This window comes from Chamaea fasciata, unplaced genomic scaffold (genome assembly GCF_029207755.1).
Source record: "Chamaea fasciata isolate MVZ Bird 193981 ecotype frontalis unplaced genomic scaffold, bChaFas1.0.hap1 SCAF_3, whole genome shotgun sequence".
In the NCBI taxonomy this organism is placed as follows: Eukaryota; Metazoa; Chordata; class Aves; order Passeriformes; family Sylviidae; genus Chamaea; species Chamaea fasciata.
This window is the reverse complement of record NW_027094088.1, coordinates 45,389,441-45,417,069: the sequence shown is the minus strand read 5'-3', so window position 1 is coordinate 45,417,069 and position 27,629 is coordinate 45,389,441. Positions and strand designations below refer to the sequence as shown.

The 27,629-nt window shown below is 34.9% G+C and overlaps 1 protein-coding gene across 2 annotated transcripts in view; it reads right to left on the bottom strand.

Annotated features, from left to right (window-relative positions):
* RYR2 (ryanodine receptor 2) overlaps positions 1–27,629 on the bottom strand; it is a 376,644-nt gene that overhangs the window by 90,400 nt on the left and 258,615 nt on the right. For both annotated transcript variants that reach the window (XM_066178844.1, XM_066178845.1), the window contains 18 exons: positions 27,061–27,164; positions 25,546–25,681; positions 25,009–25,195; positions 24,438–24,543; positions 23,137–23,257; positions 21,768–21,937; positions 19,901–20,121; positions 18,471–18,561; positions 15,770–15,910; positions 14,896–15,059; positions 12,705–12,783; positions 11,941–12,030; positions 11,576–11,713; positions 10,634–10,711; positions 7,863–7,938; positions 5,375–5,501; positions 2,109–2,224; positions 512–576 (listed from right to left, as the gene is read on the bottom strand). In XM_066178844.1, the coding sequence (XP_066034941.1) occupies positions 512–576; positions 2,109–2,224; positions 5,375–5,501; positions 7,863–7,938; positions 10,634–10,711; positions 11,576–11,713; positions 11,941–12,030; positions 12,705–12,783; positions 14,896–15,059; positions 15,770–15,910; positions 18,471–18,561; positions 19,901–20,121; positions 21,768–21,937; positions 23,137–23,257; positions 24,438–24,543; positions 25,009–25,195; positions 25,546–25,681; positions 27,061–27,164 (2,210 nt within the window). The remainder of the gene's footprint in view (positions 1–511; positions 577–2,108; positions 2,225–5,374; positions 5,502–7,862; positions 7,939–10,633; positions 10,712–11,575; positions 11,714–11,940; positions 12,031–12,704; positions 12,784–14,895; positions 15,060–15,769; positions 15,911–18,470; positions 18,562–19,900; positions 20,122–21,767; positions 21,938–23,136; positions 23,258–24,437; positions 24,544–25,008; positions 25,196–25,545; positions 25,682–27,060; positions 27,165–27,629) is intronic.

Below are 27,629 nucleotides of genomic sequence, written 5' to 3'. Positions count from 1 at the left end.
TGGAGATACTCAAAAGATGCCTGGACATGATTCTCTGACACTATTAAGTAAAGGGCCCTTCCAACCTCAGCCATTGTGTGACTCCGTGATGGAGACAACAGCATGGTTTTAAAAGAGAAATAACTGCCATGACACTGACAGATACACAGCCGTGTTAATTCTAATAACTATTGCTCCCATTAACCCAGATGAAGATTGTAAAAGAGAAAAATCTTCAAAATTAGACTAAGCCAGAAAACAGAAAATGTAGGGAGCTTTTGAATAACATCATATGAGCAGCTGCATATCATGGAGTAGGAAATAACAAGAATAAAAAATACAGTCCTGTAATCTTCCCACATCTATACTTCACCCCAAATTGTTTTCAAGCTATTTTTATTACTGCTGTTTTTAATAAATAAAAGAATTAATTTAACATAAAAAAACACCACTATAACAATAATGGTCATTAAAAAATATGTTCTCACGTTAATAACTATGTTGACAAAGAATAAGCAAAAATATACTGTACTTTGGCAAAAAACTTGATTTCTTGTTCATATGGGAATTGCTCTCCTTTGCCTCTGCTGCCACCATCTGCAGAGAGAAGAAAAATAAATTCCCTGTAATATATCCAAATTAAAGTCTACTCTGCATTTTTCTTAGGAAGTGTACACTATAAACAAATAAAACTTGTCATTTTTAGATGTAGATTTAAGGTACCTCAAAGAGTATAGGCACTAGTTAAAGTGGCATTTCATGACTACCTCATTGGAGGACAAGTAACAGCAATTAAAATGCATAAAGAATAATTGTCCAAATTTCATGAAAGCGTAGGCATCTCATAGTCCAAATAAATATGGATGTTTCTGTGAAAAAAAAAAAAATCTGGTGCTATGTTTATCTTTTTCTGTTACAGATGACAATTTGGAAATGTGAATTTAGATTCTAACAAAACACCTTTCTCCAGCTGTTCCCAGGAAAAACAGAATTTATGAATTTTCTTTCCTCATCTGTGAACTTGGTACTAAAGAACAAAATCAATGGTTAGATCTACCCTACTAAAACCTAAATCGCTTCACTCTTCCCTTACTATAAAAACCAAAATTGCTTTCAAAATTAAATCTCATACAACTCACAAACCATTTATGATTTATTTAATGCCTTCTTTCCATTGATCTGTTGAGGGATTCAAACAGTATTTTTTCCACCAATGTTTCTAGTATGTCAGTATTTAATAATTATCATTCTTGCAGTAATTCCAAATTTATGTAATTAAGAATGATGAATCCATGGTAATCAAGCATTAGCAGCAAAAAGTAGCCTGGTGAATTATTAAGACCAGATTTTTGCTACTGTAAGTAACCATGGCATATGATAACTCATAAATTTGACAAATTTCCACATTAAAAATAGATTGGTTTTTAGATGAGCATTGATTTATTCAATTTCCCTGATGTTCCTGTTACTGCCATTCACAGCATCTATGACTCTGAGGCACAGTATATGTTATGTGGCATTGCAACTCCCACGGTCACAACAGAAGCAAGCACCAGCCCAGATTTTTTGGCTTTTACTGCTCATGTAAGAAGCTGGCTTGGGTCACCCAACTTTTGTATTTTTTTTTTATCTTCACCAAAAGCAGATAAAGTTAAATCCTTCATAGTGCTGCTGACGAAACGTGCTGGCTATTTGTGAAAGAACATTCTCATTGTGGGAGTTTGTTGAAGAGGTTTCTCTACTCCCTTTTAGAGAGAAAATTTCAGAATGGTACAAATGACTGGTTTCATTTGCTCTCTGAAAAAGGAATTACGTGCCAATAGTAACTATTATTGTGCACATGTGAGAGATTAAAATTTTGTGCATAAATACAAGGGGACAGCTAGTATTCTTTTTCAAAGAATGAAAGTCAAAAATTTTAGCTGAAAATTTTTAATCTGATGAATGAATATGGGAAACTGGAATGAATGGAAGTTTCATAACTCCAAAATTAATGATCTTCTACAGGAAATTAAAGGGAAAACTAGTCCAGAAATGTACAAATATTAAAATAAAAATTTTGGTTGTTTTTATAACATTAGATATCTTTGATAATAATTGTTTTAAAAAATGTACAAGGAGTACTATACCAAACTCCAAAATGTACTGATGGGCTTCATCCACATATCTTATTAGCTGCTGAAGGAAACTGTAGGCAAAACGTTTCTCAATGGAAGGTGTGTCTAATTCCAGGTCCTTAAGTCCTCTGGAAAAAGAAGCAAGGAAATTTTTACATATGCAGAAGGACTCAAAGCAGTCTTACCTCTCCATGTAGTCTGACACCATTTTCTCTGGTAATGATCATGTGCTTATTAATATAAGATTTTTCTTGTTTAATGTAAACAGCACTCTCACGCTTAGGTTTTGAGCAATTTGTAAAGACACAACTAGACTTTCCAACCAGAAGGACAGAAAAAAAAATTACACTTGTCAATCAAGATAATCCACTATTGTCGTAACTTTTTCCGTTACTTGTAAGGCTTTACTATCTTACATTACCCTACATGGATTGATTCTTGGGTGAGGAAGTTTGGAAGCTGAAAAAATACTTTGATTTAAACAATAAAACTAGAATTAAATCTAATATCCATCACTATGACTTTCCCTGAAAAGTCTGCTTGCAATGGAAAAGTTTTGAATAGCTATGCAGCATTTGTGAAAAATCAGAGGAAAATCTAAACAAAGTGATGGAATCACTTTTCCAGCATGTTCTATCCATCTTAGTTACTAGTCTAATATAAAAACCACATCTTTCCACAAGAATGAATCTCTAAAGCATGAATCCATGTCATGGGATGACATCCCTAGCAAGAAGCTGGCATTGGCTTAAGCCTTGTTTATGCAGGATCAGGGTTTAATTGATGGCACATGGAAAAGCTATTCTTTAACAGAAAGGGAATCAGACACACCTCATCTCCCCCTGTGTCATGCACCAAGTTATATTGGTGCTCAGATAGGTTGCAAGTTTTAAAAAGTATACCCACTGCATATATATGGAATAGAACTGCCTGTGTATTGCACATTTATGCTTTAAAGCATACACCTAGAGACAGCTCTGACAGAAACAAGATAAAGGAGACAACACTGGAGAACACAAGTCTCAAGTTTACTAACTAAGGGACCATAAAGAAACTTCAGACACAGATTTGGAGAGAGCCATCTGAACTTTGGAACTCCTAAGAGGAAGGGACATGAGAATTTGGATTATTTGAGGCAGCTCAGTACACAAAGCAATGACAGACAGTAAGGGGGGGGAAGAATCAAGGAAGAGCAAAGTGCAGAAGAGATGAAAACAGATTACAAAATAGCTGGTCACATGTAAACTGTCAAATCAATTGACTGACTGAGCCCTGTACCTCTTCAGTAGTGATTGTCCTCTATTCTTAATAAGTGCTTTCGTACCTGTACCTCTGTGTAATGTCACTCAGTATTCCATGTGATGTCAGGAGTAGATGGCAACTACTGGCAATGAGCTGGATACTGGGCCAGCAACTGGAGTCTGGCTTGGGGTGTAGGTGCCCCCAGGTCTGTGATAAATGGGGTGAATTAAGGTCTCAAGAGTTAGCAGCTGGAGATGCCACAGCTTTGTGGAACATCTCTATGGGCCCTACAGACCTTGAGCCCAGAGTGGCAGCTTCAGCAGGGGACTGATGTAAGTGCATTTGTTCGTAGCCATTGGAGTCACACAGTCAAGGGCATAAAGCAGGGTCTGCAACTCCAGCAACTGGAAGTCTCAGTTTCCTGCCATTCGGGTGGGAATGCTGTGGACTAAAAAAATTCCAGATAATGTGAAGGAGCAATGTCAGTAAGATGAGTGAGGGCTTCTGCCTCAGCAGCTGAAGTGGGCCTGAGTACCACATGCTTGGCAGGTGGCAAAGGTTTCTATCTTCCCTAAAGCCATTTTGCATGGGGGTGCAGAGACTTGAATGGTCACTGTCAAATAAAGACTGTAAAGAAACATGAGCAAGGCATATATGGCAGAAAGTACAGTGGTGAGCAGACCAAATTAAAACATGCATCAGTCCCTTGTTTGTTTAGACAAGGCAGTTGCCAAAGGTGCAGCAAGTACGCTGAGTTTAATATCATGGAAAAGGCTCCATTTAACCAGCAGGGCAGGGTGCAGATGTAGCAAACACTAGTTACTAGACCGCAGGTGTGTCCAAGTTAATGGTTGTAACCACCCCTCTTAGCCTTCCACACCCAAAAAATCCCAAAAGCCACTTTCCACTTGTATTTAAAAGGAATAAAAAGGGTTGGTAGTCCTGAATACAGCTGATCATTTTGACAGGGAATAAGGAAAGAAATCTGTGCTGTCTGACATCCTTCTTTGTATGTCCTACTGCACTGACAGTAAGTAAACTCAATTATTCCAGCTAACCTGAAAGATTTTACCAAAATTATTAGATTAACTGTGGGACTCTAGAAACAGGCTGGAATTCATACGTGATAGAAAAGAATGGAAGTAGGCAGATTTTAGGTAGATGTGCAAGCCTAATTAGTTCACAATGATTACTTAAATGGATCTCAGTAACTGTTTCGTCCACTTACTAATGCTCAAATCATGCAAGATTCAGATATGCTTTCAGTCTTCCCTAGTGATTCTGATTTCCTAAGTCATGCTGATGAGGCAGAAAAGGCTCCAAATTAACTAAAATCTTATTCATGCTACATTTAGGAGGTGAATACACTGTATTAAAATGAATTTTGCATGTTATTCTGCAGACTATTCACTATTATTACATTTACACTGTGGATTATTTAAAAATTATTTTTAAACATCACTTTTCACTTTTAAAATATTTTAATAATACTGTAAATGAACTCAATTTAAATAAATGAGCTGTAGGTTTTAGAAATAAATCTGTCTTATCTAACCAATTGTCTAGAAATTCCTTTAGAGAGGGACATGTGCTTGAAGATGCGAATGAACCTGTAACTAAGACTTAGTAATTCCATCACTTGTAGAAAACCAGTAAGTTTACTGACAGTTGGATACATGGACACGTGCCAGAAAGAAAAAGCTGCAATATTGAGAAGGAAGGTAGAAGACATGCAGAGATTCTGGAGAACTCTGTTCATACCTTCCAAAAACCCTGCTACTATCTCTGTAATCCATTTCTTCCCTACTATGTTTTATATGAAGGAGGTCATCCTTATTCCCAGGTACTGAAACATAAAAAAATTATCATAGAGTTCTGGTTTGATAGAAGAAACCTCAAAAAATAATCAATAACAGAAACCAAATAACCCCGCCACAACCAAACCACAAAAAAAAAAAAAAAAAAAATAGAAGACCACTGAGGACTTGAGGACTACCAGAAACCTTCTGTGACATTAATACTGAACTGAGAATTACCTGGAGACAACATATCCATTAATCTGTAGAAATTTCAGAATATCCTGCGCTTTTTCTCTGTCCTTGGCTTTTTCTTTGGCCGTGAGTGTATCATAAGGAACAAGAAGGGGATGATTGCCTCCTCCTACTATGGAGCATCAAGAGAATTAAAAATTAAAAGAGTTATCTGTTGACACATTAAGTCCCAGTATGTAGAAGTACTATCACAATAACACACAACACATTACAGAAAATTCTAGTTTGAAATATACTTGTCTGTTTCTTTACACAGACCTTAAAAAATACTCAGACAGCAATTTTAGATATGGTTACATCATTCTAACATATTTGCTACAAGTACCAGCTAAATATGCTGAAACTATTGCAAAAAAACTCTTAAGGAAGAAAAAAATGCTGAACTGTTACAAACATTTATTACAACTACGACTTCATTTAATGAAACTGAAAATGTATGTAGGTTTTCCTAAGAAAACTTACATATAAACAAATACACAAACATAGATGAAGTCCTGCTTTTAAACATTCTAATAACAGGGTTCATAAAGTTTAGCAAGATATAAAAATATCTAAAAATATATTAAAGTGATACAGTTCTACTTTATAGTAATAAATTAAAGACAGAAAATCAGAATACATCACTCAAACATGGTTCACACTACTGTCCAGCAGAATCAAAAGAATGCTGAAAAACCAGAGGTAAACAGAATAAACTTCATTCTATTGCTTACTAAAATCCGATGTATTGATATCTACTGCATGTAGATATTTAATTTGGAAGGAAAATAACTCTGCTATTGTAAATATAAATATGTGCAGAAAAAGCAACAGTCTAAGGAGTTCAACCTCTAAAATCACCATTGCATAACTAACACAATAAATTCCTATAGCAATTGCTCTGAAACCCCAGGAACCTGTAAGGGTAATGATAAGATTTATCTCTGAAAATACACTGAAGAAAGTATCTAAATAATAATATTTTTTAAAAGGAACAAATTCACTATAGAAAATATTGGAGACATATCACTGGATGATTTATTTTAAGCTGCACATTCTGAAATTTTCCATTAGTTCTGCCTGAATCCATTTAAGTACACACAAAATGATAACCTAGTGGGCAAGTCTGATGGTGCATTGGGGTTTTTTTGTTTAGTCTGGATTTGTCTTAGGAAGTAGTCTTTAACATCAGGATGACTGGATTTTATTCTCTTATCATCAACATGATGTAATTGTACCACATGACAGCTGAAGACAGGCAAAATGCACGTAAGTCCACATTATTCTTTTGTTCTTTACACACGGGTTAAAAAAAAAAAAAGAGTAGCATATGAATATACTGGAGGAAAACCCTCTGAGTTTCTGAAGGTCAAGTTTTTCTCAACTGAAAAATTCATCTACATACAAAAACTTTCACATACAAAAACTCTCCATCAGAAACCTCTCCTTCAATCACTACAGCCACCTCCAGCCTTCCCATACTGCACAACACAACAAATACTAGACAGTATTCTCATTGAAGTGCTTCTGATAGGCAAAATTCTGCTTTCAAAGCTGTAAAATGCAGTTGAAATATTGAAATATCTCATCTTTCTGTAGCCTATGACTTCCCAAACTTGGCCAATCCTAAGGCTACTTACCCTGGTGAAGACTTTACAGAAAAGGAATAATATAAAAATTAAAATAAGGGGAAATATAATGAAATACATGGCGATTTAATGTGTTTATCAAAGACACTTCCAAATAGAACTTTGCTTTTTTATAAAGCCTTAACTGCTATACCTTTTCTGGAATTTAGACCAACTTTGGTGCATAAAATATACAATTAAACACCTCCAGATAAGGTAAAACCCTAGCTTCAGTCTTTTGCAATTGAGAATTTGTTTTCTCCATGTGCTAATATCGTGTCATCTGAAAAAAAATCAGCTTTAACGCAAATAAGGAAATGCTTTTAACACAGAGGAAAAATAGTAAATTGCACAACACATTTTAAAAAATCATTTAAGTTGAGATCATGAAGCACATGTAATTTTTATATGGAATCAAGTATCTGCTCTAGGTTTTTCCACTTGTCAATTCAACACACGATATTGTGCAGTACTTAGTAAACATTCTTTAGATCTACCTGCAATAAAACAAGCAATACAAATTAAATCATAGTCCATTGGATAATAGTCTGAAAGATTAATGCTGGAAGAAAAATGGATTAATGTGTCTTAAATTTATTTACAATCTTTGAGTTTTCTTCCCTTTATATATTTGAATTGGTAAACTGCTTAAGAACAGTTACACTTGGTACTATTACAACTTTCAGACACTAAAAATCACTGTCAAGGATAGTCATGAAATAGTCATAGTCAAGAAATTCACTGTTTCTTCTTCGTAAATTTAAATTTGCTGTTCTTTTTTCTTCTTTTTAATGTTTTCTGAAATGCATGACCTAAGGCAGTCACAGATAACTTAAAATACTGTAAATATCTATGGTTAACATTACCTTTTGCTTCAAGCTCCAGTTTCTTTTTCTTTGCCCATATGTTATGGTAGTTTTCAGCCATCATCTCAGCCATAGCCTTAGGAAAATGGAGAGCTTAGTGATGTGGGTTGCAATGAATAACTCCCAGACAAGTTTCTGGTTGATAACAAGTTTTGTTCTCTGGGAAGTTTAATACAGTTACACTGTAATGGTTCACTGGAAACAAGTTTTTACTGAAAAAATACTAAATAGAATTTGGGTAGAATCAGCATCGGTATAAGAGTCAGGAACCTGGTGCTGAAGAAAAAACTCTTATTACAGAAAACAAGACAAGACAAAGAGAAGACTAGTCTGGAAAAAGTACTGGGGTGTCAGATGGAGGAGATTTCGTTCTGAAAACAAGGCCAAAAAGAAACCTCTGAAGGCACTGTCAAAGGGAAGAGCAAACAGCAAGCCAGAGGACTGAATCAACATTGTTAGTGCGGGCTGTGGCAGACTAATAATGAGCCCATGGATATAGCTTCTTCTCTGTGGATACTGTGCTCATTTGTGTGACCCCACTGTTAAAACCACCAACCCCTTTAGAGCATAAATTAATCTATATATTCTTCCTATAAAACAAACTCCTTCAGACTGGTGAAACAGAAGTTAAGAGCCTCAAACCAAACAAAACAGACAAGCCCTTCAGTGTCTACCTAGCAGGAAGAATTTCAATATGAAACAACTTTTTAAATCCACCTCTACTGTCCTCCTGGCTGTATACTCCTTAATTGTATAGAGTAGTGGAGTTTACTGCAGATTTCACTTTATACTTCTTAGATGAACCTACAGAAACCTTCTCATCCTGAGTAAGGATTGTGAGTAATAAGTACTTCTCAACACCAATTTCTTTATTTGTGAGAATACTTATGAATTCAGGAACTTTTCAGCCATATCTTATCTGTCCACAAGACAATTTGTTTCATAAACTTTTTTCCAGTTAATAAATGATACATTTCTGATACATTTCTGTTCTGTATGGTAGATGCCTTCTGTCATGCAAACTCTGATCCTGGTATTTTGATAATCCCAATTAGGACCTTAAAAGGATGCACAGTAGTCTTTGTTTTCATAGCACCTAGCAAAGCAGAACACTATGAAGATGTTTTTAGAGCAAGACCTAGCTTCTCATGGAGCTAGGATGTGACCAGGTGACTTAAGGCCAAAATGAGGAGTATTTTGCAGACTTACAGTTTAAGACATGGTCATGATTCTTGCTAGCTAACCCTGAACACCAATTTGAAAGATTTTAAGTATCTTCTAAAATGTTCAAAATTACACATAGTAATTTTTAAAACTCATATCTCATTAATACCCAACATGTTTAGATATTTCCTCAATATCTGTATCAGGATCATTAATAGCTGAAATTGCATTTTAATTAAATTTGTTTAGCTTTTAAATAACAGATTCTGAAGTTGGTTTCAAAGAAGACCTCTCTTCACAGGGCAAATGAATCATAAAGCCAGCAAGCTCTGCCTTATAGCTAAGGGCTACAAAGGAAATACAGGTAACGACAAGAGTTAGAGGATACAGCATAAAATAAGCAAGGAACTAACAGAAGTTCCCATGCCTTTTCTATGTGACTTGTGACAGGATGGCTACTTTTATTTGGGCTACCTATACTTTATCTGCATCATAATACTATGATGTGATGTTCACATCATGAGTTGTTTCCTGATCACTCAACAAATTCTGCAAAACTTTCAACTTTACTGAGTTTATAAAAACATTAAATGTCATAACTGCAAAGAATCTTTGTCATCAATTTAAAATAAGAACATAATGATAGAGGCAGTTTATTCAGTTATCAATTTTATGAACTCTTTGGAATGATCAGCAATCTACTGACAGTTAATTAGCAAAAAATTATTATAAAGCTAGTCAGCAATCTGAAGCTTCTAGAATGATGAAACTGGAAACTGCAAGAAATCAAGAAGTGGAAATCCAATGTGAGAATTTGTTTAGAGGTACAGTAGAGTATATACTGCACAGTTAGTCAATTAATTTACTACCACTGCTTGTTTGCACTATGGCAAAGTCCAGTATGGGCAAAGTTAAGCCTGTGTTTCAGGACTCTTGTAGTCAGCTTTGAACACCATGTTGTCATAACCGGACTGGTACAAACACTGATGCTAACTAATTTAAAGCTATTTAGTGTATGCCTACATTACACTGCAATTATACTCACAGGAAATTAGTAGACTGTAAAACTGAGCACCATACTCCAGCAAACACCACGAAAAAATCCTATCTAATGACAGGAACAGATAATCAACAAACATATTAGTCCAAATAACACCAACCTACTGACACATCTGTCAAACCCCTTCATTCTCTATTCTCACAGGACTTAATGGTTTCTGATTCTTATACCCTGAGTTTGTAGAAAAAAAAAAAGTGTTGAAAAAATGCTTTGGAATGATGATGGAGAAATGAATGGAAAACAGAAAAAATTGATGCTACTTGCTCTTCTAATCAGGATTCTCTTCAAAACGACAAATGTTCACAAAGCGAACTGGGAAAATCAATCCAGGACTAAAGATAATTTTGAAGGTTTTCTATATGAACCATGTTTTTTAAGCAACAGAGGATCAGAGATCAATAATGAAAAAGACAAAAAAAACCCTACCAAACTCAAAGCTTATCAAAATAGGTCATATTTGGTACCATATTGTTTAAAATAAAGTAGCAAAACAGACAAAATTAAGTTGTAAAACAAACCATAAGCATTTTAGATGTTTCTGACTTACATGTAAGTCTCTGGAGAGGGTGACATTGCTCATGTCAATTGCTCGAGGAGTGTAACCATGAGCTGTATCTACAGAGATCTGAATGACAAATATGCAAAACAGTGGAGTTACTCAAGCATTTAATATGAAGAAGTTAATGCTAACAAGATACTGAAAGTAATTAAGAAATTTAAAGAAAAAGTCACTTGTACATCACTAGAGAGTAAAAAGATCTTTTGTGGCCCAGCTGAAAATATATTAGGGGTGGTAAACTTCAGTGAGAGTTAGGCAAAGGACAACAGAGTTTGTTTCCAAAGACAGATGGTCATTAGACACAAATCCTTTTCATTTAAATACAAATTTCACTTGAACTCATTTAGGGTTTGAACTCATTGTGGATGAGGATGAAGTTATTATTGTATCTCTTCATTATCTAGAGATTCTTTTTCTTAGCAGGCAAAATCTCACACAATCTAGTTTATGGTGAATTCAGGCAAAAATTAAACTTTTAAGTTAGCTTTTCTACACCCGATTTCTCTATTTAAGTCTAGAACGTATAAATAGTTATCTTTTACCTTCTGTCCCTCCTCCCCACCCAGAAAATATCACCATTTTTTAAATTCTTTTTTTTTTACTGTCTAAATTTGTCAGAGGCTGACTCATTACACTGACACAAATGGTCAAAGGAAGATAAAAAGTGACAGAGGTTCCCTGGATGACAAACCACTGACACAAGAAGTGTGGCTAGTATGGGCATTGACAGGCTTTCCTCTATGTCTTGTGCAGTAACAGGTATCTCTTGCCTTAAAAAAAAACTGTATCCAGGCTTTTCTTCCTATGTGTGATATTATTTTCATATGCACACATAGGAACATCTAGAGCCCTAAAAGTTCAAAGGCTTCCTTTCAAAAGGCAGTTATTATTAACAGAAAATAACACAAAGATTTTAGGAAAGTGGCTCACTTGACTGGTTTGAGATATGCGACGCGTCCGATTATACAGTGCCATTGAATCTCCCTCCCGTGTTCTTTCAATTCGCCATCCCCATGCCAGCATGGTTTTCAGTGATTCTTTGATTGGCCATCGATAAATTTCTTTTTCCTAGAAGGATGCACATGCCATAATTAATTTGTTTATTATTATTAAATAGTGGCCTATTTATTATACAATAAAACCCTTTTATATCTTTGCAGGGTTTTGAGGAAGGCAACAACCACACATTAGTTGACATAGTGTGAATATTTTTTTTCTTAAAATGATGAAAAGACAAGGTAATATTTGCAGTGATATTTTAGCAACCCTGGATCAAGCATGAACAAATCCCTTACCTTTTCAGACAGTAACTTATATTGTTTCATTAGTGGTTGCACTTTTGCAGATTCAGAAAATGTCTCACCATAGGTCCATCCATTGGCAAACTGAAAACAGCAATAAGAAGGATAAAATGGGGAAATGCAAAAAATTATGAAAAATACTTTTTATTGGTAGAAATTAACTGAATAATGCTTCTCCAGAACTGTTCACCTAAAGTTTCCTTTTTAATATTTTCTCAACATTTTCTCAACCAATATTTATATTATCTACAAATTAAGATATCAATCATGGAGCATGCCATCTTTTTGCAAAGTAACAATTACCAAAGCTACTATACAATACACTTTTCTTTCAAAGATTTTTATAAAGCAGAATACTGTGCCATAATTGAGGAACACTATTTTTTAACACTGGACAAACAAAATGCACAAAGAAATAAAAAGAGTAAAGAGCTTATTTGGTAAAAAAAATTAAAATAAATAAAGAAAGAAAGAAAAAGAAAAATCAGGTCCATTATACTGTTAAATAAGTAGCAAGTATATTTACTCAGAAGTCAGCAACAAAAATGATGAAATGATTAAAGACTATTTTGAAGTACTCATATGTACTTAGAGAATTTTCCCCCAAATATATTTCAAGAAAATAGTATGTGTATATCTTACCTACATACTAACTTGTAGCGTTATGAAAAATAATAACATTCAGAATAAAATATGTTAAAGATTAAATTGATTAAACTAAAAATACTATTTTTGTTTAAGAGGAATGTAGATTTTACCTTTTCCATCGACCATTTGTCATGAGCATGTTCTGCATATTTGTTAATGAAATATTCTAGCTTTTCAGGGATTGTAATGCTGAAAGTGAAAAGAAAATCAGCATTAAATTAACCAGGCTAAAACTGAATGCTTTTGTTGGAAAAAACCCTACAAAATAAATAATAAATAATGCACACACCCTTTCCTGTGCTCTTCTTCTCACATACAGTTTGCTTCAAGGCCCAATGAAATCAAGGAAGATACCTGAATTATTTCATGGGCACTGAATGACAACTACAGCATTTGTAGGAATTTAACTTCTTTGACACATGTGTGCAGGGAAAAATCAATAACGAGATCAAGTACTAGTCCTTTTTTTCTTCCCATATTTTCTTTGTCTTAAAGCCATAATTACAATCTATAGTTTCAGAAATATGGTAGTAACTTATTGCACATGTCCATTATAAACTGTGTTAACAGTCCTTTTTGAAACATTATTATTATTTTATATATTCAAAATAATTTATCAAATATCAATTGTTTACTTCATCAGCATTGCTACAAATGAAAGGGAATAACTACTTTTGATCACTGATGAAATGGTAATATCTTCCCTCCTAACATAAAGAATTTCAGTACGAGTAGTGTTAGGGTGCCATCTACTGTGAAACAGAAGTCTGAATTTTCAGTCTTAAGGTGGAAAAAGCAGAAATGTAAAACCAAATTATGTCAGAGTAACAGTTTGCAAGAGGCCCTCCCCCCCGTCACAAAATATTCATCCAGCACTGTCACAGGTTGTTTTTATTGTTTTAAAGATTGTATTTTGAGGGGGAATAGTATAATACTTCAAATAATTTCAGAAATGCAATAAAATTACAAGCACACTAACATCCTAGTAGCTATACCTACACAAATAGGTCCAGTACTAGTAAACAATGCAAAGCTGGATTTGCATGTTAAACGAATGTAGGATAATTTGGAGGTTACAATGCTAGCAGCAGTTCTGTCTTGAAACACCACAGAACTGTTGCATCCTATGGCAATGAAGTAATATAATTTCATTAATATTAAGTAAAATTTTCTGAGTTTTTCAAGTCTATTCCAGCTATCTACAGTTTTTTTCTGAAATGACACCAGAAAAATACTCAGTTAAAATATAATATAATATAATATAATATAATATAATATAATATAATATAATATAATATAATATAATATAATATAATATAATATAATATAATATAATATAATATAATATAATATAATATAATATAATATAATATAACATAATATAATATAATATAATATAATATATTCTGAAGAAAGTCTGTTAAACCTTCACATATTTTAATATATCTTAGAAAAGTGAATTGAAATGGTCACTGATGTCCTTTCTATGCTCCAGATGGGATTATGACTTTTACTGCCATATTTAGATGTGCATGCATGTACAAGCATGCTGCATGGAAGGTGTCAATCTACTGACAGCATCCCGTGTGCTGAATGTTAATATAGGCAGAAAGCTCACAAGGGGCAAGTGAAGCAAATGTTTTACAACGGGAATTTTTTAAGATATAGTGCATAGCCATGCTTCTGTAAGACTATTCTAAACACAGGGAAATGGCACACTTGCTGTAGTCAAAAGTCAGGGCAGAAAATTTCCATTCAGATACGTGCTTTGTTTGGCTAATATACTTTAAAAAGCAGGGCCAGGAGCCTGACTGCCTAGAGGGAATGAAGATTGTTCTGCCCAATTGCCATTATTCATAGTAAAAAAGATTATATGAAGGCACAATCAAACAATTTTCAGTAGGTACACTGTCATTCACACAAATTGGAATTAGTGTCTTGACATATGTTAATAATGACAGGGATGATGTAGACTTGTCTACTTTTTCAGCCCCTAAGAGCATGCTGGTTTGTTTCCAGCAGACATGCGAAGACAATTGGATAGTTCTATCTCCTGGGTAAAAATGCATTAAAAATATCCGGAGTTAACCGAGAAATTAATGATGCCACTTGCTAGTTATTGGTTTACTTGATTTAAAATAAATACATAAATAAAAATATTAAGATCTCAATTTTATCTATAAAGTAAGCATTCAGAAGAGAAGCTTTAAGTTCACATCACACCAAACAACAGACACTCCCCCTCCTCTTTTACACATCCATGATCAAAAAAAACCCAGGTGCAACAAAGTAATTTCTTACTTTGAGGTATCAACAGGTTGAGGATTAAAGTTCCCATCTGAATCCATTGAAGACTGTTTTTCCATCATATTGACATAATTTGATTCCATATAATCTGGAGGTAAGGCCCCTGCAACTGCGCTCAGACAAGGCAAAGCCAGTTTGAACAGTTCTTGCTCGTACTTCTGTGGGACACACAGGGGACAGAAAGTGAGCAGTGAATGGGAAGTTTTAACATCACTGTTGAAACTGATGCAGCTATAGATGAAATCAAGCAGCCAGAGAATGGCTTTCCTACTCAGTGCAAAACTGAATTTTTGTTCTGAAAATAAAGAAAACTGACTGTCCAAAGCAGAAAGCTAGATGCAAGTCTTAATCTTGCTCAAGTAAACAGGAAAAGTGTTGACTTCACTGGTAGCCATGCTCAACATTTTTCAGATGCTGGGAAGGCAGCACAGCAGAGGAATACATAGAGCATTCCTTAACACTTAGATTTGAAATTAAACTGATGAAACTTGAATCAAGCTTGTTAAAAATAGTCACAGGATGAGCAATAAATACATACAAAGACATATAATTAAACTTCTGTTTAACCCACAATTGATTTAATGGTGCTGAAAGTACAACTACTAAACAGAGAAGTGTACAGATCTGTACAGAAACAATCTCAAGATTATTGCTTTAGTGTTACAATTTTTTAAATTAGGAGATTAAAATGTTATACCTACATTAAATTAGAAGCTGTAAGAGGAAGATTTCAACTTACTAAAGCCTGTATTTTTTCCTTCAAAATGGATGATACAGTTGATATAAGCTGGGTAAAAATTACAGATTAAAGAAAAAAGATTACACAATAAGGATTTTACAGTAATAGATGGATACCAAAAGTACTTACCTTTTGAGATAAAGCATCAAAAATACCCCAGAACAACTTCCTGGATAAATGAAGTTCTTCTTCTGAGGCAGCACCGAAGTTACCCCATCCACTTGGCAAACAATAATACTTCCAGCATCTTTCATAATGATTTGTCAGCAACTGAAACAGAAAATATTTTGAAAGCAAATAGAAATGTCACCACTGAGGTTCTTCCATTCTGGCACTCAAACATTACACAAAAGCTACCAGAAAAATTTCTACACTTTTATCAATAGGCCATGCTGTTTATTTATGTTTCAAATCACTGGTGCATATACAGCCAGAATAAGAAGTTTTCTCATCTTTGTTTCAATATTATTTTGCAAAGCTTTTTGGAAAATATAGCAAGTCCCAGTCAATAGAGAGCTGAAACGATTTCCTTTTTTCCAGTCTGACCAAACTTCAAGATGGAAAAATGCAGACATTTGTAACACAAATGTGTATATGTACATATATAAAGACAGGAATTTAAAAAAAAAAAAAAAAAAAAAAAAACAACCAAAAAAACCCCCCACATCTGATATATAGAAGTGAGGATTTTGATAGCCAAAAATATAATCTTGATACTGCACTGTTCTTTTACACTTTCAACAGATCAGGAAAAAAATCCCAAAACAACACATGGAATGTGCGTGTGTGTATATATATATATATATTCATCTTTAAATTATCTGTTAATATACATTTACTATTTGAATTTTTGGATGATTAAAGAAAATGCAGAGAAGACCTTCAATGAATATAAGTTGTAAAAAGACAGAATTTTTATCATTTATGTCAATCCACAGGAGTCTCAGAAATACCTACTCTAAGAGTCAAATATGTATTTGAAATTTTTTTAAAAACTATATTCAATTATGTGGCTCAATTCAATGGTCAGACAAGTTTGCTTTTGGACTACACGTGAATAGCAATATATACGACTATGTTCTTAAACCTAGTCGAAAGAGTAAAGGTAGGATTAGTCATAGAGAAATCCCTGATCAATATTCTCTTAAATATTATTTAAGAGGAAATAAAAACAAGGCAGTCCTATTCAAAAATGTCTGAACTACATGGAATACAGGAAAAGCATCACAGATTTGAATTTTCATGCCGCTTAAAACCTGAGGCAATTTTTAACTGTAGAAACCAGCAAATGTATTCACAATAGATAGCACTGTATTCTGGTTTGCCTTCATCATTTTCTCCTCTCTTCCCATTCAAAATTACATTTTCAGATGCCTGATGAACTTACGACTGCCTCTTTACATTACTATAACAGGCCTGGCAGCACAAGCCTGTAAGGAATGCACACTACAATACTACAATACTTTCAAATCAGAAACACAGCAGATGTGGGTAGGAGACCCTTGTTGAACCACTGGAAATCAGTTTACTGTCAATGAAACCTGTTAATAGTTATAGGTCTATTTCCAGATAAAGAGTTCAATTTCCTCAGAAGCTCCTATTAGTCTTCTAGGTGTCAGCGGGAAAAATCCTAACACCATGGTTCTCTTCACATCTGTATTCTTTCAAAGCCTGACTAGCCAAAAGGATCCAATTATTATTTCCTTACTGTTCAGTTCAGCAACAAGGGCAGCTCACTGCAGTCATGACCCTTGGTATCATATAATCTGTTCTTTTAGATGAACAGATGTCAAGGAGCTGGGTTTTTTTCTTCCTTGCCCAAAAAAACCCAAACCCCGAACGACTACAGCCATACAGGAAGTGCCAAGTACTGTTGGGTTTTAGCAACACTTAAAATGCCATAATGCATTAGAAGGGTCCCCTTCAGGGCAGTGTACTAAATTACCAGCTGTTTTTCTCACACAGACATGCAAGAATGGCTGCTCCAGAATCTTTAGTTTGATGGAGGATTTCTGGGGGGGGGCATAATCAAATTACGAACTCCTTGGCAGGACTTCAGCAGCAGGCCCTGGCTTTGAGAATAACAATTTAAATTCCTCTTCTTACATCAGTGTTGTAGATGTGCTGATGTTCTCTTAAAGCATAAAAAGATATTAAACAAAAAAATACTTGTATCTGATTCAAAACTGTAGTAGGAAAGCCACAGTAAAAAAGACTGCTGAGAAACAGTAGGGAAAGTGTGGAACCAAATGTTTATTAAAACTAATGACGATATCAGGAATCTTTAAGGAATGTGTCAGCTCCAAAAGGAAAAAACCCTCATTTTTCTTATGCATTAGGAATCAGAATAAAAACATACAGCTAAACTTCCAGGAGCTGAAAACAAAATGCAACATTACTACTACACATTATTACTTAACAGATTTCCAGACACCAGCAACACCAAAAGAGTCCTTTTTCCAAGCGCAAGGAAAACCAAAGCAGAGGCAAGAAGTAAGGGTACATACAAACTATGAATTGATATGTTTTTTGCACTGGATTCTGGACCCTGCCCCCAAGGTTTTTTCTATTGTGTTTTCACATGGGCTGAAACAAACAGGAAATTAAACAAGAAGCAAACATTAGACCCAGACTTCAAAATTCCATAAGGATGGATGTAAATTAGACTGATTTTTTCCCAAAGCAACAATTTATCCTCAAAAACTATGGTCTTAGATTGCTGCAGAATAGAAGTAACATAACAAAGATTACAGAGAATCTTCTCAATGCAGCTATTTTCTGTTGCATTCTGTTATAAAGAATGCTATTGAATACTAATATTTACTTTTACCTTGAGAGGCATCTTTGCATGTTCATTTAAGAGAGGCACATCAAATACTAATCGCCTCAGCAAATGCTGCATCATGGAAGGCCGCAACTGCCTAAAAGGAGAAAAACAATTTCAAAAGGTTGTACCAGCATAGTTTTGGGTAAATAATTGATAAGTACATTAAAGCAACATATCAGTCCTATGCTGTCAAAATTCTTCAAATGCATAAAATAATACAATTTTACTTGTGGCGCTAGGGCACTAGGGGTCCAGAAGAAAGCAAACAACTGTATACCAAAGAAATATGCTGAACAAACTGCAAATGAAATGCTTCAAAGAAGCCAGGAAGACATTTGATCTACAAACAGAGAAAACCAGGGAAAAAAACCCCTGAATTTTGATAATGTGTATTAGGATCACCATGCCCATAAGAAAAGCATATAATGTTAATTTCCTGTAATATATCTCAATGACTCTTAAAATATCTTGGAAACTAATGAAGACGTAAGAGCACTATCCCTTTAGATGTGCTAAAAAGGACACAGCAGTGGGCACCAACTGGAAGGACAGAAGAAATTTTTATAGTATGAATTTTATAATGGCATGGACATTAAATCTTTCCAGATAAATAGTAAAATCTGGCCAATTTTATTGGTTTCTATCAAAAATATATATACTTTAAATGGTCATATCAAATACCATTTAAATGATATGTATTTAATTACACATTTTTTTACAGCATTATAATATAAGTGTCTTTCATTTCTGAGCACATTTCCACACTATGCAAAAAAAAAAAAAGTTATCGTGAAATACTAAAAAAAAGCCAAACCAAATCCTCTGGTGAACTGAAAGCCCAAATGTTAACTGTAATTAGAACTTGAATTCATATTTGCCTAGTCAGCTTCTCATAATTGAGCCTGGAGATTTCTTAAAAATTGGATAGTAACCAACTGGTTTTGACCCTGCAGACACACAAACAAAATCTGTCATAAAGCTCTTCAGCAAAGAGACATAACAATCACTGATTAGGATTTCAAATGGAACACACCATAAATAGATCTCTACATAGAGTTAGATAAGTTACTGAATATCAACCACAAATCTGCACAGCTAAAATTACTTGAATGGCAACTCAGTGTATTTATAACTCCACAATTCCAGAGCTTTGTCTTTTTGCAACCTCTTAGTTAATCACCAAGGTTTTAATTTAAAAGATTTGGTGATGGCAGAATAACTGAGGACTGAATGAATGATAACTGAGGAATGACTGTTGATTAATAAAGCTGCAAATTGAATACAGTATCTAAAAAGCTATCACAATCATCTGGCAGGGAAAAAAAAACTTAATTATGTTACTGGTGGCATAGTTCTGCATTCCTGTATTATGAATATCACAGATGACTTTATCTTTACTTAGCATTCCTGTACAGTCAGGAGTATTTGCTTACCCACAGATAGACAGCAAACACTCTTCAATAGCATCTCGCTGAGCTTTGGTAAGAGAGCATCCCTTTGAGAGTCTGTACACAGTGTGTAATAAGGAATCGATGAGGGAAGCATGGTGCTCTGTGCCAGCAAATAGAGGAGCACATCTGGTCAAGAGAGGCAAGACTGCTGTGCAAAGGTATCGATTCAGAGCCAAAGCCATATCCGTAGCACTTAAAGCAGCCTATAAATTCAATGGGACAGAAATTAGACTTGTCTCATCAGTGTGGTTACAAATGAAAAGAAATTATTGGGTTTGTCCTGCAATTTGGAAATTTCCAAAACTCAGAAATGAGCATATGATACCTACTGGAGCTAGATGCCTACCTTCTTCTGCTGCTTTTAAAGTCTCATAGATAGCTTTTGTTTTGTTTTTAATGCATGAAAACAAAAAACATAAATGTAGCCATTCAAAACCAAAATAATTTTCAAGATTATATTGAAGAATGTCACAGTTGTTAAACAGAACCCTCTAAAAACAGGTACTACAAGTCAGTAACTTTTTGCTGTGAACAAGGCCAAGTTCCATGTGAGTTAAAAATCCTCACTTTCTCTTTCTTAAATATCTGGGGGTATTGGTTGACAGCTCAACATGAACTTGTCCCCAAGTGGCCAAGAAGACTGATGACATCCTGGTTCATATCAGCAATAGTGTGGCAAGTAAGACAGTGATCATCACCCTGTACTCAGCAGTGGTGAGACCGTACCACCAATCTCCAGTTTTGGGCCCCCCACTGCAAGAAGGACATCGAGGTGCTGGAGTGTGTCCAGAGAGGGGCAATGGAGCTGGTGTGAAGGGCCTGGAGTACAAGTCCTGTGAGGAGCAGCTGAGGGAGCTGGGGCTGTTTAACCTGGAGAAAAGGAGGCTCAGAGGAGACCTTATCACTCTCCACAACTGCCTGAAAGGAGGCTGTAGTGACGTGTCAGTCTCCTCTCCCAAGTAATGAGACACAACAGGAGGAAATGGCCGCAAGTTGCACAAGGGGGGGTTTGGACTAGATATCAGGAAAAAATCCTTCAGAAAGGGTTGTCAAGCATCGGAACAGGCTACCCAGGTAAACAGTGGAATTTCATAATTTTGGAAGTGTTAAAAAAAAATCTAAATAGTGGATATGCCACTTGAGGATATGGTGAATGTGATTGTGGTGCTAGGTTGACAGATGGACTTCGTAACCTTAGAGGTCTTCTCTGACCTTAAGAATTGTATGATTCTATGATCCTAAATACCAACATCATTATTTTCAGAAAAATAGTTACCATAAAAGGTCAAATAGAAAAACCAAATTTAATGTGTCAGCCCTCACAGTAGCTCTCTAAATCTAACCTTTCAGGACCAAGACAGCTAAAAGAAATTAGATGGAAATAAGACTCACAGGGGAAAAAAAAAAAAAAAGCCACCAACATTGAGGAGGAACTAAAATAGAAATGTAGTCATTTTCTAAACAACAGTGTAGGTGTCCCTAATGAATGCATAGAGATGAACACTTTCTGTCTATCTCTGGAAAGAGGCTCCCAGTCACTTCTTCCCAGCTGCTTCATTGGCAGCTCATCTGATTTTGATTCCATAGCACAAGCACAGAAAGCCTCCTGGGGAAAGGCATTGCACCTTTTATAGATAAGGGTATCAGTGCAATTTCTTAAAAAGGGAGCATTTCACTGGATGATGCATCTTCAAGTATTATCAAAGCTCAGAAGCAACATGCAGTTCAGGTAGAAATTGAGAAAGGCAGAGGATGTGAAGACATAAAAAATGCTTTTTCAAGGGATGAAAAATGATGTAGTGTTCAATAAGGTAAGAGAACCAAAATAAAAACAGACTGAAACCATTACCGTATCTAATGAGGCAGCAGCACGAAGGTCTGGCAGAAAGCCAACTTCAAGGAGGTGTAGAAGAAAATCCTGGTCCTCAATTCCATAGACCCTGTCAAGGAACAAAACCATGGCTGCCTTGTGATCTGGGCAAAACCCCGCAGACATGTCAGGTTCCACCACAGTACCATCTAAAAGGAAGAAATAAGACTTCAGTGACAAGGATCCTCCTTCATCAGCAGACTAGGCAGTCATGCTGCTACTTGTCAGAGCTTTTGAGTCTCTGTTAACACCTAGGCAAATTCCCCACATTTTTGTTACTCAAAGGAAACATATCTGCAGTTAAATGGAAAAGAATGCCTAAGACAAATTCTACCCAGAGACCTCAAAGTCTCTGCATGCTTTTCCGTTCATGCTTTGTATATGAAGGGATTCTTAACAGTTGATATTCTAAATGCTAAGTACCTAAAACATAATAATTAACCCACATAACCACCTAGTTCTCAGCAGAAGCAGATGGAAAGTAAAAATTTCAAGAATGCTACATCAGAGATACTGGAAATGCAGCATTGGCGAGAATATCTTTAATGTATGACAGAGAATTAATAATGTGTTGACCAGTCCTATCGATCTCAAAAGTTTCAAAATATCTGAAAGGAATTCACTGAAATGTTTTAAAACTTTGGTACTTTCATTTTGGAAAGTAAACAAGCACTTCTCTATCTATGAGCTGTAGTTTGCTACTGAGATCTCACCTATCGGTCTATCCCTATTTGGAACATAAATACGAAATAGTAAAACAGACTAATTAATCTTTTTATCTCTTCTCCTGTAACCTATAGGAAACTCTTGTGTTGTGAGTGACTAAGCAATCCAGGCTGCATTTATAATGTCTTCTCTCCAGACACACAAAAGAGTAGAAGTAACCCTTTTCCCTGTTATACAGGTGCTAACATAGCACCCACAATTGCAGTCTATCTTATACAGGCAGGAAAAACAAAGAAATGCATTTGCCTATGTATGTCACACCTATCTCTTCACCATAGTTGCTGGAGAACAACTCTGGTGTCTTAGTAAGATCTGCTAGAAACAATTGATAGGGTTAGAACAGCAAGAGCTAAGGATTATGTTATTGAGAAATGAGACTATAGTATTTTAAAATGGCTCTAAAACCAGAAAGCATGCATTAAAAATTTCATTTTAAAGTTGTAATAAATTTTCATAATTCAATTTAACAGGATTTATATCAGTAATTTAGGGGTACACAGAATTGTTGACTGCAGCATGCAGAAAAATATTTGAAACATGTATGAGATACACATGATCTGTCTTTTAATTCACATAATAAATAGATGAATAGAATGGGAGAAAAAAAGTAGAAAAATCTTACCTTTTGCTATGGTTGGCATGTGGAAAGCAATACTGATTACTCCCACCAAATCTTCAAGTGGAATCAAAGACCGTAGAATTGATCTGATTCTAATGGCTTCGCCTTTACCAGCATGGATTAGCTAATAAAAAGACAAATAAAAATTTAGCAATATCTTCTTTTAATCTTTTATACAAAAGAATAACTACTCTCAAAGTTGCATTATAATGAAGAATGTAAATTTTAGGCAATCTGCATCGATTTGCTGTAGTTTGGATGCAAATGTGCAAAGTCTAAAAATCTACATCTTTGCTTATTGAATAAAACCAAGTTCATTTTCAGAACAGAAACTCGGTAAAGCTGGTGAACAAAGCCTTAAAATGTAGCAGCATATGGTGGGTGGGGAGGAAAACAAAAGCAGATTTTCAGATTGAAAAATCAGGGGCTTTGTCCTAGTCAAATAAGACACTTTCAAGTATCTCCATTGTTTTTGAAAAAAGGCAGCAAGGCAGGGAGAAAACAAGACAATTATTTTTATTCAAATGGAACAGGTACTCATACACTGACCTTATGAGCTACATGTAACTCTCCTCTCTCAAGTTATAAATCCCTTCACAAATCTCATACTGATCTATATAATGTATATTAATTAGGGAATATTTCAGGATGAAATGAGAAACTCTGTATTACTAAATTTCCGAAGAATGATAATATTTATTGAATCATAAACAACAAATATGCTCAAATAGCTTCAATCTCTTACAAAATAAGAGGTAAAGTTTTTATAGTGTTCCTAATTCTTTGTATCTAATGCCTGAAATAGTGACATCTTTCCTTTGAGAAGGTTGGTCAGTGTGAATAGATTTTGAGATACTGATGTGCATGTCCGAGGGATAATGCTTATCCCTACATTTTAAAAGAATTTTCTAACATCAAAATTTTTACATGCCACTTAAAAAGTCTGTTTAAAATAAGTATATGAAGAATAAAACCTTAGTTTATAAAAAATACATCACTGTACACCATCCCAGCAAATAGGGACATTTGATGAATTTTATTGCCACAATGGACAGTCAAACAAAACAAAACAACAACAACAAAAAAGCAAGGGAATAATTCCTTTAAAAAGAACACTTTCTGAGGTTTTTTTTTCCCCACGCCAACCAGCAGAACAAAGCATTATGTCCACTAAGATACTGTGTAGCCATACCACTGCTTTAGTACCTGATAACATGATACTGAGAAAAAAAATGAACAGCAAACCAGTGATCAGTAAAACAAGTATGTTTTTACCTTGCAGTGTATGAAGACGTAAAACTTACATGCATTTCAGGGGCACAACGTCCTAAGAGATCAATCAAAGCAGCATAAAATGTCATGATTGCATTTCCCATATGAATAGTGTCATCTTCTTGTTCTTCTATTTCACTGTAATTAGTTAGATGTTACAACAAACAAAACATTTAAAAAAAAGTTTTTAACAGCAGTAATAAATAAAGAAAATCTGCTCAAAGGTGTAACAGCTTACAGAGAGTGGCATCTGTTAACAAATGGACTTACAGCAGACTAAGACAGAATGTATTTTGCCCCTAAACAATTGCAGTAACATCTCCTTTGTAACCACTGGTACCATTTATCTGTCTCATCTTGTGACTGACTCTTAAAGGAATGAAGAAGAACAAATAGAATTCTAGAGATGTCTTAATATTTAGATTGAGTTACTTAAATTAATAGTGCAGAGGAAGCATTGTTTAGCAAAAGATAGATCTCCAACACAGAATCCAAGGAAAAATGAACTGATAATTCATGTTTTTAAACAAAGAAGTCATTTCACATCTAAGATTACAAAACAAATAAATACTATGTCAATGTAAGCAATTCTACTGCACCTACAGGGTTTTACTAGATCCGTTACTTGGGGAAGGTCCATCTCTTGTTCGATCTTCTGATATTTGTATTGCCTCCTCCATAGCAGCAAGCAACCCATTGCCTCCTTCCCCTCTTAGAGCAGGACCAAAACATTCGGGTCGGCGAATAAGCAGTCTGACTACAACGTTAGCATTCTCCTCCACACTCTCTCCTACCACACAGAACAAATATCAACATACAAGATTGTATCAAAAAGAGTTCTGAAATAAAATCAGAAAAAGGTACACAAAAGAGCAGAATGCATAGATACTTTTTACCTCAAAACAGTTTAAATATCACAACAGAGTTATATAAACACACATACTCCTGTATTACCACAATGAAATGAAATAAAAAAAAATATAAGTCATATAAGTTAATGTGTATCTTGAATAATTCTACTCCTTCTGCAGGTTCTTTTAATTCACACCCACTTAACAAGTCGGCTTGTATTACTATCTAAAATCACAAACTTATTTGGATATTGGAGGAAGTTATAAAATGTTTAGGCTTCTACTCTACCATTGCAAAAAACAGCAAAACGAAGAAAATCCAAATATCGTTCTCCTTCAACTGGATTCCATCCGATGTCTGGGTAGCCTTTACAAATCAACAAAGGACAACTCTGCAACCCACATCCAGCCAAGTAGCGAACCACCTAAAAGCAAAAGAGGATGAAACAGATATTAATTGTTAAAAAGAAGAGAAGTGCAGCTTCAAAGGGAAGCACCCTCATCCATTGTCAGGATAGGGTTTCCGCAATCTCTTATCCCTGACAAAAGCCTATCATGCTTTGGGCAAATCAGAAGAGCGCTCTCTTTCTTAGCTCACTTTTCCAGTCTTTTCCTACTGCTGCCATAAACTGCAAGACCTGTTTATCTCAATTCCATTATTTCTCTCTCTAGAATTATCCTTTGCTATCAGTTATCTCATTTCTTTTGCAATCTACAAATTAGTCAGTTTTGCAATATTCTCCAACCACACATCATCCATAATCGAAAACAATTCTTTTCTTTTGTAAAGAATAAAAGGTTCACTCTTTTATTTTGACCATTCATTTTCACTTGCCTTTTTTCTTCCTTTGTTTTTTAAACACACAGCAGTAACACTCCCTCTAATTCAGGACTATAGGCTCAGTAGTAGTTTTCAGTCGGCATTTTCATTTCTGAACTGTAAGAAGTGTAAGCACAGCCTTTAGCCAGTTTGGACAGCTCCTTCTGGCTAAGCATTTTAAGAATGGTAAGACTGAAAATGTCCTTTTAAACACACATGGTCCATCTTCCTATTCCAAGAAAGGAACATCTGCACTTCGATTACTCGTGACAGATGTTTTCCTATGAAGATTATATCATCTCCAGAATCTGAGGTCTTCAAAAAGAAATTGGATATTGCAGTTCCTTTGTCTTTTCTAATGAAAGCTTTTAATGTCTACTGTGAATCTGTCTTTTCATTATTTAACCTGCCTTTTTTAATCTACTACTGACAGAGTAACTATTATTCTATTCCTCCTTGCACCAGCAATTTACACATACTACAGAATTTTCACAGGTTCTCATGAGTGATTTATTCTTTAGCATAATTAATCCAAATTTCTTCAAATTTTTTGAAACAAGTTTAAACGTTAGGGGAAAATATGACAGATATAGACAGATATCTCTATGAAAATTTGTCATATATTGTAACAAGTTGTCACAAAGGTCCTAGTAATCCCTATTGTCTTATGTCACCACTGCATGTCACCATTCAAAAGATAAACAAAGATTTTAGCAATGAATTTTTGTCAGATATGGACTCCACTACTGCAAAATTAAGAGCTGCCCTTGAAGAAATTCCTTTTGGCTAGAACTCTGTGTGTAAACACTGAAAACTCAGTTCTACTCCTCAGACCACCAGCAGAAAGAACAACCAACCAGATTCTCAATCTTCCCCTGAAAAGTACCAAAAACTCTCATATAATCTTGGATTTTGCTTACTCCAAGAACTGGCATCTTCTCCTCTCCACAGGGGAAAAAAATGCTTGATAAAGAAGCTACCAACCTTCTCCAGATCAGGCTCCCTTAAAGCCAGAGCAAGTTCATTGTTATCCATTACAGATGCTGCAGCAACATCTAAAGGAGTTGACCCTCGCATAGAAGGAGAGGCTGTTAAAATGAAATTTAGTTTTAACACCAATTCAATAAACCCCAAAAAATTCTTAGGAAACACATTTTTTTAATAAGATGCAACATTTTGTCATTAGTTAGCGCAAGATTATAAATACATAATTTATACATCTCAGTTTATAATAAATCATCAGGCACTTGCATGAAATTTGACACTGGTATGAAATGAAAATACAGAATGATTGGTCAAGCTAAGAACAGCTTGTTTTACACATTCCTCTTCTCAGCATATACTTTGTTTTAAGATCTCATTCTCATTTTCCTAACTGACACAACTCTGTTTTGAGGAAAATGTAGTAATGATTTTATGTCTAATATACAGACATACCACCAAATCGATTCAAATAGAAAGTATCTTTATGCTTTAAAATATAAGATTATAAGTTGTGTATCTTTCTTAAAAATGGCAGTAAATATAGCATTAGAAAAATCTAAGGTTTTCAT